Below are 12,483 nucleotides of genomic sequence, written 5' to 3' on the forward strand. Positions count from 1 at the left end.
GACTGTGTGTGTGTGTGTGTGTGTGTGTGTGAGAGAGACTGTGTGTGTGTGTGTGTGCGCGTGTGTGTGTGTGTCTCAAGTTGAGGTTGTTTTTGTAAAGAAGAAGAAAAAGGGAAAAAAACAGACTGGGAAAAACTCTGAATATAAAAAAGTGAGAGAGAGACAGAGAGAGACAGAGAGTCATAGAGAGAGAGGAAGAGAGACATAGAGAGAGAGAGAGGGAGAGGGAGAGAGACAAAAAGAGAGAGAGAGACACAGAGAGAGAGAGAGAGAGAGAGAGAGAGAGAGAGGGAAAAGAGGGAGAGGGAAAAGGAGGGAGGGAGTGTTGGAAAAGATTCCAAAGAAGGTTGCCTTGGAAACGGAAACGGGAGAGTGGAGCTCCACAATCCCTGGTTTGATTGGCGTCAGGGCGTTTCTGTCAGTCACGAACACCTGCACCCCCCCCCCCCCCATCACATACACACCACACGCACACACCACACACACCTGCACCAAACAAAAGAAATACACACCTGCACCCACAAAAGCACACACACACACTGGTGCTACACCTGCCACACCAGAATCTTAAAGACACAATTTCTCTCTCACGCACACACATACACACTCTCAATCTCACTCCCCAACAAATGTACACACACACACAAGCTCTTCCCAAACTGTTCACTGGATGTGAAGGCGACAACACCAGTGAGACCTGAAGAATGGACAGATGAAGGGTCTCTCCCCTGGGCTGTTCTCCCCTGGGCTGTTCTCCCCCTGGGCTGTTCTCCCCCTGGGCTGTTCTCCCCCTGGGCTGTTCTCTCTCCTGGGCTGTTCTCCCCTGGGCTGTTCTCCCCTGGGCTGTTCTCTCTCCTGGGCTGTTCTCCCCTGGGCTGTTCTCCCCCTGGGCTGTTCTCTCTCCTGGGCTGTTCTCCCCTGGGCTGTTCTCTCCCCCTGGGCTGGAACAGCACGATGACACTTACATTCACAAAGAACTGATTTCAGTCGTCTAACTGATGATAGACAACTAAAGCCTCCTGTAAATCTGTTAACGCTTGACAAGTAATTTCACCTGTGGGTCAATTAATTGGGTCACCAATTAATGAATAAACACACACAGGTGAAAGGACTTGTCAAGTTTAACAGATAGTTCAGGCATATATAGACTCATTTCCCCACCCCTATCTTCCTTCGATAAATACGCCACAAAAACCTGCTCCTGGAGAGATATTCTCCTGTAGGGTTACACTCTAGCATAAATTACTTATCAACTAGTTATCATAATTAGGTGTGTTGGATCAGGTTTGGAATGAAATCCTAGCTTCGGGAACAGGGTTGGACAGCCTGGTGTAGAATTTGGTGACCTGGATTGGATGGTTTAAGCCATATGTCTGTGACACCTGTTTTTATATCCCCTGTTCAAACAACGGCATGAGTTATTCACATGCAAAGCAGGGACGAGGTTTGTATTGTACTTTAACGTTCCTTTGAACCGTTGTTAAACTTAATTATTATTTCCCTTGATAGCGGAGAAGTCTAGAAAACCATTCAGATAAATAGCATACAGTAGCTTATCAGTGACTGCCTATTGTACTTCCCCGCGCGGGGAAGTGCATCTCTGAATGACGTCAGGGCCCATGTGAAAAGGCCAAATGAAGTTGGGTGTAAAAGGAGAAGAAAACCAGCATGCGCCTTGTAGGTTTGGGAAACATTGCCGTTAACAAAGACCTTCCACTGGAGTATAATGAAAGGCGCTATTTGGCCAAACCAATAGACCTTTTCCTCTTTCTCATGGGCCCAAAGTCAGTCAGTGCGCCATTGTAAGCGAATCAATACGGCCACGTCTTTATAACAGTCGTTTGAATTGGTCAGACGTCTAGAAACGAGCTCGTTCGCAGACACAACAGAGTGGTAATTCGTTTAAATAAATAATGTTGTTGTAGACTGGAATTAGTGGTTAGGAACTTGTTTGAACGCAAGAAAATTGGCACATTAATGCTAAGACTGGCACACAGAATATAAGAGGTTGACACATAAAATGGTTGTGGGTGAACTATTGCCACGTTTAAGATGTATGATAAAATGTCCTAATCAGAGCTGGGGAAAGTGAATGGGTCAACTATACACAAGTTTCACGCGCACGCAAAGCATTAATATGTTTAACCTACACATTCTAATAACTCAAATAATAAAATCCTGAATTATTCCTTAAATAATAAATAATGTGTTTTTTTATTAGCCTATTGCTTTTCTTATTGAAACAGCACACTCACACTCCCTGCTGTCTCGTCGCATCAACAAGTGCTTCGCCTCGAGATCACCGCACCCCGCCTTTAGTCATGCAAATGAGAGAGCGCACGAGGAGCGCTCGGCGCCCGGGGATTGGTCAGAACTGGATTACAATTATCCCAAGTGAAAGGAAGAAGTTTTTGTCGTCCCACGTATCGCCTCAGTCTGAGTGAATCGCTGTTCTACAAGTGGTTATCTGTGACTCTCCTGCGAAAGGAAAGATAGATACACACGTTGATTGAAGGAGTTTGTTTGTTTTTGCAACAAGCAAACAGTCCGGCAACTTACTATTTTGCTTTGCTTTCTACCTTGAGGTAATGATCGTTTCACACAAAGTCGTAATTTAACACTTGTGCGTTCGTTTCGGTACTGGTGCGTCTTGTTCTGTCCTAATTAGCTAATTCGGTACAGTTGGTGCGTGCAGCTCCACTAGTGTTCCGGTATAGGAAAACCACAGCCAAAAGTCGCCAGGTAAACGGCGACAAAGGCTGGGACGGTTTAGGTTGATTTTTTAAATATATATTTTTGCATTTTAGCTGTCACAACTAAGTCGAAGATGTATAGTATGATGGAACACGAGCTGAAGCCTCCTGGCCAACAGCAGTCTCACCAGACCTCCCAAGGGATGTCTCCGGTGAACGGAATGGTCAGCTCCCACCCGGGATCCAAATCAGCGTGTCCTCCCGGAGTGGACCCTATGGACAAAGTCAAGCGGCCCATGAACGCCTTCATGGTCTGGTCGCGTGGCCAGCGGCGCAAGATGGCCCAGGAAAACCCTAAAATGCACAACTCTGAGATCAGCAAGAGGCTGGGGGCGGAGTGGAAACTTCTCACCGACGCTGAGAAAAGACCGTTTATCGACGAGGCCAAGCGGCTCCGGGCCGTACACATGAAGGACTACCCCGACTACAAGTACAAGCCCCGTCGCAAGACCAAGCCCCTGCTCAAGAAGGACAACCAGGTGGGCAAGTACCCGCTGTCCGCGGGGAACCTGCTGGCTGCTGCCGCCGCCCAGGGACAGGGTGGAAGCCCACGGATGGACAGCTACGGGTGGGGTCCTACTGGCGGTTACGCCGGCATGCAGGGCGAGGCCCTTGGATATACCCAGCAGCTCCACCGCTACGACCTGTCAGCTCTACAGTACCCTCCGGCCATGACGGCGCAGACGTACATGAACGGCGGCAACTCCTACAGGTGTGTTCCCTCGTGCGCTCCCCTGCCATGTGACTAAGGCATGTTCCTTGATTAGTCTGGTTGTACATGAAAATCCAGTTTGTATCGGCTCTGTCGTGTAGGCCCGTTCTAGGCTGACGTAGCGCAGTGCGTTTTGCACCCTATTCCGTTGAATGTGATGAGTAGGTGCACCCATAGCCACTTAAGACTCGATGAATTCAATGAAGTGGTTTTAGAAGTTTATAAAAGGCTATTCACTCTGCCTGCGTGCGTGTCACTGATGGGACATATGCGTCTTAATCATAGGTCTTGTTTATTATGCACCAATTTAAATTATTAATGTCAATGCTACTAAAATGGTCCGAATGGCCCTTTCCACGCGCTACAGAATGCTCCTTTTAATCAACCCTAATTTTTAAATCCAATTCAAATACGCGTGGCCACTGTGGACCCAATTGAGGAGACGAATTATTTCTCACAAAATGTCGCTCAATTAGATGGAAATTGGACAAGACCAAACACCTGAGTGAAGAGTGGATATTAGGCCTACTTACGGTTGAATTCTACTTATTATTATTTTAACAAGGCAAATCTCTCACTTCAGTGTGGACCTACGTTGTCAATCGTTAAAACTTTTAAATCAAGTTTTGGTACTCAAATTGACGTGAAAACAAGATCATAAATGCAGTTAGTGGATATCTCGACGCATTTAAATTGTGATTACTTGTCATACTTATGTCATCAATCACTTATGAAAACACCTCATTATGATTATTGAATTTGGTCAAACACCGTTCTAATCTGGTAATCTGTAAATAGTTTGTTGCTAAACTGGATTTGGTTTGCTGTCAGAAATGACTTACTTCATACTCTGCCACTTAACACCAACTTGAGGCCCTTGTCTAATCTACAAAGTTGTTAAAAGGGAAGGTGGATAGTTAACATTTAATGATTAATTTCACACAAGGAAGTTCCCTGTCCTATTGGTTCTTGGCCCAGAATAATCGTGCTGAGATTTAAACAGATCTGACGGAATTAAAGCAAACTTGAAATCACATCTTATTTTAATATTTTGAACACCTTAGTGGTTTGGTTTTAAAATCTCGGGTTGGTGAGGTGAGCTCGTTGCGTGCTAAAAGCTTGGTGTGTGGTCCTTTTTTTTTACCCAGAATCCTCCAGTGCCTTCAGACTAAAAAAAACAACTGATAGTGCTTCCCTATGCAGGGCAAAATATCCACACATTTGTCAGGATACATTTTTAAACACTCACTGCTTTAACTTTTCCATGGCCTTATTCCCCCCCCCCCCCCCCCCGGTCACACGGTAGCAGAGCTGTAAGGGTTTAGGTGTGAGTGAAAACAGCTCATGTTTTAAGTATCTCCCTCCCATCTTGCCAAGATACTCCAGTAACGTTGGTGGCCTGGCTTGTTAGGACTGGCCCATGTTGTCAGTCAAGGTTTGGTTTGTAAACAATGACTCCATAACCTGTGGCCCAATCCACAGGGACTCCCATGTGTTGCATGTCAGTCAAAGCCGAACAAAAGAAACACTTTTTCAGAATCCAGTTCTTCTGTAAGGACAACAGGCCAACAGTCAGAGCACAGTCACTCATCTAGATGTTTGTCCACGATTGTCTGTGCTAGAAAAGCAAACCATCTCTCAGTATCGTTTCTGGACCGCGATGTGCCTCCAACTTCTAGAAGTTAAGGAAGTCTATGAACAAAAACAGCATACTTTGACTACTTTTGGTTTTTTTCATGACCATTCTTGTTTGTTTTTCCAAGATGTAACGTTGCTTTGTTCACCATAACTTTACAATTTATATTTTAGTCATTTAGCAGACGCTCTTATCCAGAGTGACTTACAGTAAGTACAGGGACATTCCCCCGAGGCAAGTAGGGTGAAGTGCCTTGCCCAAGGACACAACGTCAGTTGGCATGACGGGAATCGTACTGGCAACCTTCGGCTTACTAGCCCGATTCCCTCACCGCTCAGCCACCTGACTCCCTACAATTTACCTTGACCCGGGGAAGGAGGAAGTGGTCATTTGTAGAAGGAAGCCTCAAAAATCTTAGTGTGCTTGTACTTTGACAACACAGAACCATGCCATATTCTGCAACTAATCACCTCTCTCTCTGTGTCTCTGTCTCTGCAGCCCCATGTCCTACAGCAGCAGTCCCCAGCAGCCCAGTCCGGTCATGTCCATGGTGAAGCCCGAGCCTGTGTCCCACTCCCCGACGGGGGGCCACAACCCCCACCGAGGGCCTCTCCAAGGGGACCTCAGGGACATGATCAGTATGTACATCCCAGGGGGGGACGCCAGCGACCCTGCCTCCCAGAGGGGCTACACCAGCGTCCAGCAGCACTACCTTGGAGGAACCATGCCCCTCACACACATCTAGGAGGCAGAGGAACCAAACCTGGGGCTGGGACTCAAACCAACACACACACACACCTGGACTGGGAAGGTAGATGTACCTGGCATGGCCATGTTCTCATGGCCATGCCAGGTACAAACACACACCCCTACACTGAGACTGAACCCAAGTACAGACGAGTACAAACACACACACACACTCTCCACGGTCCTGTTACATTTAGTCACAACAAAAAACTATTTTTCTACCTCTTCATTTTCTGTTCTCTGGCCACACCCCTCCCTCCCTCCGTCCTCCCCCTGGGCCATCTCTCCCCTCATCCCTCTGACTGACACCCCCTGGACCATCTGTCATGCTGAAAATCCCAGTCTTCCTGATGAACTTCTGGTTATGAAGGACCCCCCCCCCCCCCCCCCTGTGTTTATGTACATATTTTGATATTCTTTCCCCCCCATTTTTGTTTTTAAAAACGTAATGAACTGAACTTGACGTCATTAACTTCCATTCAGCCTCCACCCCCCCCCCCACACCTTTACATGTTCCGGAACCCTTCCCAGTGTTCCGACACGTGATTAGGGTTCCATCAGCTTTCCACAATGTTCCATTGTGCGGTCCTCCCTGGATAGCTCCCCGCGGGCACCGTCCGCTTCCCCTCGCGGTGTTGGGCAATCACAACCGATCCCAAACTGGTTGCCCACCCGGGTGAGAGTGGGGGGGCGGTTGGAACCGTACAATAGACACCCATGGGATGCGCTTGGGAACCAGGTCAGATAATCGAAAACCTGCAGGGGCCAGTGACATACAAATCACATGACCTCCCCCCCCCCCACACACACACACACACACACACGCGCACACTGAGAATTCTAGAACCAGTTTGTGTAACCCGATGGAGTGATGGGGTGGGGTGGTTCTCTGGTAACACTGGATGTCAGATTGAGTGTGAACTTGGGGGGTGTATACTCATATACACAGATGACTTGAAACACCAGTGCGAGTTTAGGTTTTATATATATTTTTAAGTACACCGCCTTTGGGTGCCTTGTGCTTGGTGACATAAGTGCTCTTGTAGTTTCAAAAAACGATCAATCCCATGAGCTGACACATGGTAGGCATCCTGTTGGACAATCTCATTAGTTGTCTGGATTCAGTGGAAACCCACATTCGGTGTCTGCTAGTCCTGCTGGCCTGACTACTGCGTTGGTCCGCAACACCTAAGCCTTCTGGCTGGTATGTATGGAGGCTTGGTGCTGGCTAACCTTACAGCAGGCAGCAACACATCCAACTCTTCAGCAACACATTTAACTTTTAAGCATTATTTTTTTTTGTCTGATTTTTAAATTCATCGACTTTACAGTTTTAACATCCTGTCCCGTTGCCGTGGTTTAGAGTTTTGCTGTACCATGTAACCATGGTTATTAGATGACATTCTGACCGGTTTGTAAATGATCTGTTTGGTACTGCTGCCAGCGACACAGTTGCCCACACTTCCTGTAGTGTCCAGGGAGACAGGCTTAGCATGCCTGGACTACAGTATACAATCACTGGATGCATTTGGATTAAGTTTATTAGCCTGCTGGCTGTTAGGTGATCAACATGTGAACTACAAATTCAACAAGTTTGTCTCTTTTACAAATGACACTTGAGTGATGTTCTCCAGGCCAAATGTAAAAACCACAAGCAAAGTTGATTGGACCTATCAATTCAGTTTGTGTCTTAATTGTCATGTAAACTCCTGAAGTCGTTTCACTTCAATCACGTATGAGAACCGACATGAGGGTAACTTTAGCTCGTAGGGATGTCGTTAGGCCCAACTTGAAGATTCCCACTTCCCAACTATTTTGCCGTTAAAATGACTATCCTTATGTGTGTGAGATGCATCTTGAAATGGTTGGCTTAAGTGTGATTACAAGAATTATGCTCAATTTTAGTTTCTGTCCATCTACAATCGCTAACCCTGTTCATTATTAGTTAACCAGTGCTGCTACGAAGTTAGGTGTGAGGGAAATGTTTGTTTGTTTTTTTTTTCTTTGTCTGAGATCTCTGGGTTTAGATTGTTAGACCTGTTGGATTTGCATTTTTACAATTTTGTGAGGATTCCACCCATTAGTGTTATGCAATCCATGAACTAACAAGAACTTGCTTGCATTGAAAAAGGGAATTTTTGTCACTATACTGATAGCCTTTTACTTCAATATCTGGCGGGATTTGAAATGATGTAATTTATATGAAAGTAATAATGAACACGAGAATGTTTACATTGCAATCCAAGTATGTAAAACTTAACGTTTGTTTTTCACTTTTGTATTTCTATTTTAGTATGTTAATACTTTTGCTGGCTGTAAATATACTGCAAGATGTAAAGTCTTGTCAGGTGGTTGTGTATAGTGTATAAACATTCTTTTTAAGATCCTTATACTAAGGATCTTGGTTTTTTTTTTGGTTCAAAACTGTTATTGTTCGTATGGCAATGATGACAAAAAAAAAGTTAATAAAAAGTCAAAACAAACATTTGCTCAAGTTCAATTATTTAGTTTCTGTTTCTTTATTTGACCCCTACTGTATGACTGCCCAGTAAATACTAATTTCTAAAGGAATATATTGGGCGTTATTGTTGTATATCCTACATTTCTTGGAGAGGTCATGTCACAAAGGGGCCGTTTCGTGCATAAATGCAATTAAATGTTGAGGAAAGCAGCTAAATTATAGAATGTTGGTACAACTCATTGTAGAAATTATGATTTGTAAACGTGAACCTCAATTTGTGGTTTCAGGCAAATAAATGTGTCGTTTGGCCTAATAGTAGTGATATTCTGGTTTCATTTTGGGGTTATCTGAATCACGTTGCTGCTCTCAGCTGTTTTGGAAACGATTACCTCATCCGTCCGGTTCGTTAAGGGGAAAGAACAATCACGACATGCGGTCAATCAAAACGAGTCCGTTTAGCCTATAAGTTTAACAGCGGCGCCGCGGGTGGACGCGCTCTGCATAGGACGCTTATAATAAAACTAGCAGGGGGACAAAAAAGTTTTGAGGGAACATGAGCGTCCGGGTCGGGAGGCGGAGTAGCGCGCTCAATGATTTAAGGTCGATCATTTACTTTCTTCTTCCCTCTTTTTAAATTCACTTTTCCCCCCTCTATCTACTCTTTCCCTCCCTCCCTCTCTCCCTCTCCGGAGAGAAAGCGGGTGGCTGGCCCGGTCGTAATTGGCCGTTTCGAAGGCACATTGTCCGTAGCTTTTGAGCTCGCAGGTGCACATAGTAAAGCCGCGGAGTCCTCACGACTCCCCCGGGTCGCTTTGTTCCTTTTCTCTCGCGCCCCCGCCGAGCAGAAAATTAGCGTTGCATTCGAGGCTTCGTCTCCCCTTCTTCTGAAGCTGAGGCTTAACCCCTTCACCGCCCGTCGCCATTCTCATGGAAATAGAAGAGCTCGCACCGGCTAATCGGGGAGCGAGGGGAGGGGATGGGAGCAGGGTGAAGGATGAGTACCGAGGGGGAAGGGAGAGGTGAACCCACCGTGCTCCCTGACAATCTGACATTCAGGACCCATCTCTCTCTCTCCCCTCTCCCTCTCTCTCACTCTCCAACACACAGCCCGTTTCCCTGGCAACTCAAGACTGAAACTAGCCAAGAAAAGAGCGTAAATTGGAAGACTAGGCTAGCCTATTACCAAACGCAAGGAATATTAATTCCATCCCAAAAACATTATGAAACTGATGATCAACATTAATAAATAACTCCAAAGTCAAATGAATGAACAGGACAATGTGCTGGGAAGGAGTTGTCATGCGTATTAAACTTTGGGCCAGATGGCTCGAGGGGTGAAGGCTGGGCGATCTCTTCAACAGCCAGTTGTTGCCCGGGATGCAGCCTACAGCTATACTTTTGTATAGCACACTATAGGGCCTAGTAATAACTTCTTAACGGTTTACATTTAAAGGTCCTATAAAGTTTGTTGCTACTCTGGCGGAAGTTTGATAAGGCACTGTTTGGAGGGACAGGGTGTGGGCGGGTGAGGGGGGATTTAGTGAGGTCGATGTGAGGCGGGGAATAGGGGGGCAGAGGTGGGGGCAGGGTAGCGGGGATGGATTTTCTGGTCGAATACGTCCAATCTCTTAGCAACGGGCAGTGAGGCTTCAACAAGTGGTTGCCATGGATTTGGTGAGCTGGGGCTAAAAAAGTGCGTGGGAGATGGCGGGCGGTGTGACTCTGAAGTCTGTGGTCATCAGAACAGGAACAGAGAAAGTCTGTGTGTGTGTGTGTGTGTGTGTCGTGCGTGTTGGCCTATGACTCAGGTACTCATCAGAAGGTTTGCTTTAGGCTCCGCCTACTCAGATCTGTGTTGACACATCGCGCTTGCAGCCTACTTACTCATAAACTTATTCGGTAATGACGTTTCCATTTTGCCTGAAGTTAATTAACATGCAGCAACAAGTGCTTTTGGCTTTCTCTCCACCCCCCCCCCCCCCCACACCTCCCTAAATGAGCCCCCATGTTTGAAGGAGACTAGGGATTATGTAAACATAGAAAAGAAAACCCTATTTCGTTGCTTCAGGAAACACCACTTCAAAAGTCGTTATGGAAACAAACCCATGCGTAGTATTTACCTGCATTCCTTGGGAAGGCTGTACGAACCACTCCTTTATCGCACGCAGGGCAAACACCCTTCTAGCGCTGCAGTTCTGGAACCCCTTCCCACGCGCACTCAGAATGTGTACAAACGAAGAGCAGTCACAGGTCTCTCCTCGTGCATGCTTCCTAAACTTTGACTGCATCTTCCAAACCGCTAATTAAGTTTTACGCACGCCTTGAATCGAACAAAAGTCGTCCTGTTTGAGCACAAACACACACAAAAAAAATGCTTTTAACAACACTTTATTTTTATCAACACACTTTCAAAACAAGTTTCTCACAAAAATAAACTTTTACTGATCTATGGTAAGTCTTGGTCAAACTTTCAACTGTCCAGAACGAAGATGTGCCCAGGTAGGCTTTTGTGATGGACTGCCGCCACTCCTTTTAACACAAGTCGTTGGCAAAGCAGTTCGTTTCAGTGTTTGCTTGCAGGTGAGCGAGTGGGTGTCAGCATTTGGCGGAGCGCCGCTTCGGTTGGGTGCAATGTCACAGAGCGCCGGATACACAGCATTTTTTTGGGACTCACGCTCACACGGTGCAGCTGAGCGGGCCTTGTCACGCAACAACGGGGTAGCAACTGGGGGAGGAGGGAGGAGTTAGGGGGAGACAGGAGAGGGGGGAGGGTGGGAGGGAGAGGAGGGAGGGTGGAAAGAGAAAAAGAAAGACTGCGGGGTTCCTGATCATATAATGATAAGAGTCGGTGTTTTGTCTGACGTTGTAGTGTCAGCACGTTCAGTCATCATGAGACTTCCTCACCCGCCTTTTGTAGACTCGCCAACTAACCATTGGGATTGTAAACAAAATAGGTACTTTTGGACACCTATCAATAAGATTTTTTGAAAGCAATTATCTGTCAGATTTTATATAATCTCTTTAACAACAGTAAACAGGTATGAAAACACCAGTTGGAAACAGTGATTTGACGGACCTGAAGATAATCTGTAACCCAATCACTATATCAACAGAGTTGACTGCAAATTATTGAGAAATATAAGACATCACAGACTGGCCCGACAAGTATTTCTCTCTCTCTCTCTCTCTCTCTCTCTCTCTCTCTCTCTCTCTCTCTCTCTCTCTCTCTCTCTCTCTCTCTCTCTCTCTCTCTCTCTCTCTCTCTGTCTCTCTCTGTCTGTCTGTCTGTCTGTCTGTCTGTCTGTCTCTCTCTCTCTATTATGTGTGTCCGAAGTAGGGTGGAGTGTGTGTGTGTGTGTAGAACAAACTTCCTCCCTCATCTCTCAACAGTAGCTGTCAGGGCAGCCACGCTCCACTGCGAACACAGATCTCACCTGATACGTGTGTGTAAAGAAAATAAGAGAGAGAGAGAGAACAGGAGTGTGTGTGGTGAGGAAATGGAGAGAAAAGAACAGATAGAAAATGGGGGAGAGAGAAAGAAAATGGGGGAGACAGAGTGTGTGTGATGGAGCTAGCAGGTATTTAGTAGGACTTAGATCAGGTTGATTTACAGCGACTAGGAGACAGAGCTCCAGGCTCAGACTCAGGCTCCAGCACTGAGATACACACACCTACACGCACACACACACACACACACCTACACATCTACACACACACACATACCTACACACACACACATCTACACACACACATTTACACACATACAAACACACCTACACTAACACCTACACACACACACAGCTAAATGTAACTATCCAGAAATAAATAAACATGATCTGGAAACATCAGTCACCGAAAGGTTTGCTGGATGGACAATCATCACCAATACCAATCGTGTGTATGTGGACACGTGTGTGTGTGTGTGTGTGCGTGTGTGTGTGTGCTTGTGTGCACATGCGTGTGTGAGTTATGGGGACCACCTGCAGTTGTGCTCTAAAACAGACAAGAACCACCAGGAAAGAGAGGCTGTGTGTGTAAGTGTGTGTGTGTGTAAGTGTGTGTGTAAGTGTGTGTGAGTAAGTGTGTGTGTGTAAGTGTGTACCCACTAACACAGGGATGTATTTACCCAGCTCTGACAGAGAGACTGACGGGTGACCTTAATGAGGAGGAGAGA

At 46.1% G+C, this 12,483-nt stretch overlaps 2 protein-coding genes across 3 annotated transcripts in view; both read left to right on the plus strand.

Annotated features, from left to right (window-relative positions):
- Positions 1-12,483, plus strand: part of snapc2 (small nuclear RNA activating complex, polypeptide 2) — a 184,729-nt gene that overhangs the window by 16,521 nt on the left and 155,725 nt on the right.
- On the plus strand, positions 2,388-8,331 carry sox19b (SRY-box transcription factor 19b). Of its 2 annotated transcripts, XR_009928266.1 has the most exons (3): positions 2,388-3,465; positions 5,600-5,912; positions 5,955-8,331. XR_009928266.1 is itself a non-coding variant. In XM_062449327.1 (2 exons), the coding sequence occupies exons 1-2, from the start codon at positions 2,828-2,830 to the stop codon at positions 5,844-5,846; spliced, it is 885 nt and encodes a 294-aa protein (XP_062305311.1). In that variant the 5' UTR covers positions 2,388-2,827; the 3' UTR covers positions 5,847-8,331. The 2 variants fall into 2 exon arrangements, 1 of the variants encoding a protein (XP_062305311.1); XM_062449327.1 differs by having other exon boundaries at positions 5,600-8,331.

This window comes from Osmerus eperlanus, chromosome 23 (genome assembly GCF_963692335.1).
Source record: "Osmerus eperlanus chromosome 23, fOsmEpe2.1, whole genome shotgun sequence".
In the NCBI taxonomy this organism is placed as follows: Eukaryota; Metazoa; Chordata; class Actinopteri; order Osmeriformes; family Osmeridae; genus Osmerus; species Osmerus eperlanus.

Bases quoted from the DNA above. Each gene is read 5' to 3' on its own strand.
- sox19b (XM_062449327.1), top strand. From the start codon at position 2,828: ATGTATAGTATGATGGAACACGAGCTGAAGCCTCCTGGCCAACAGCAG. The intron at 3,466-5,599 runs GTGTGTTCCCTC...CTGTCTCTGCAG, and splicing joins AACGGCGGCAACTCCTACAG to CCCCATGTCCTACAGCAGCA.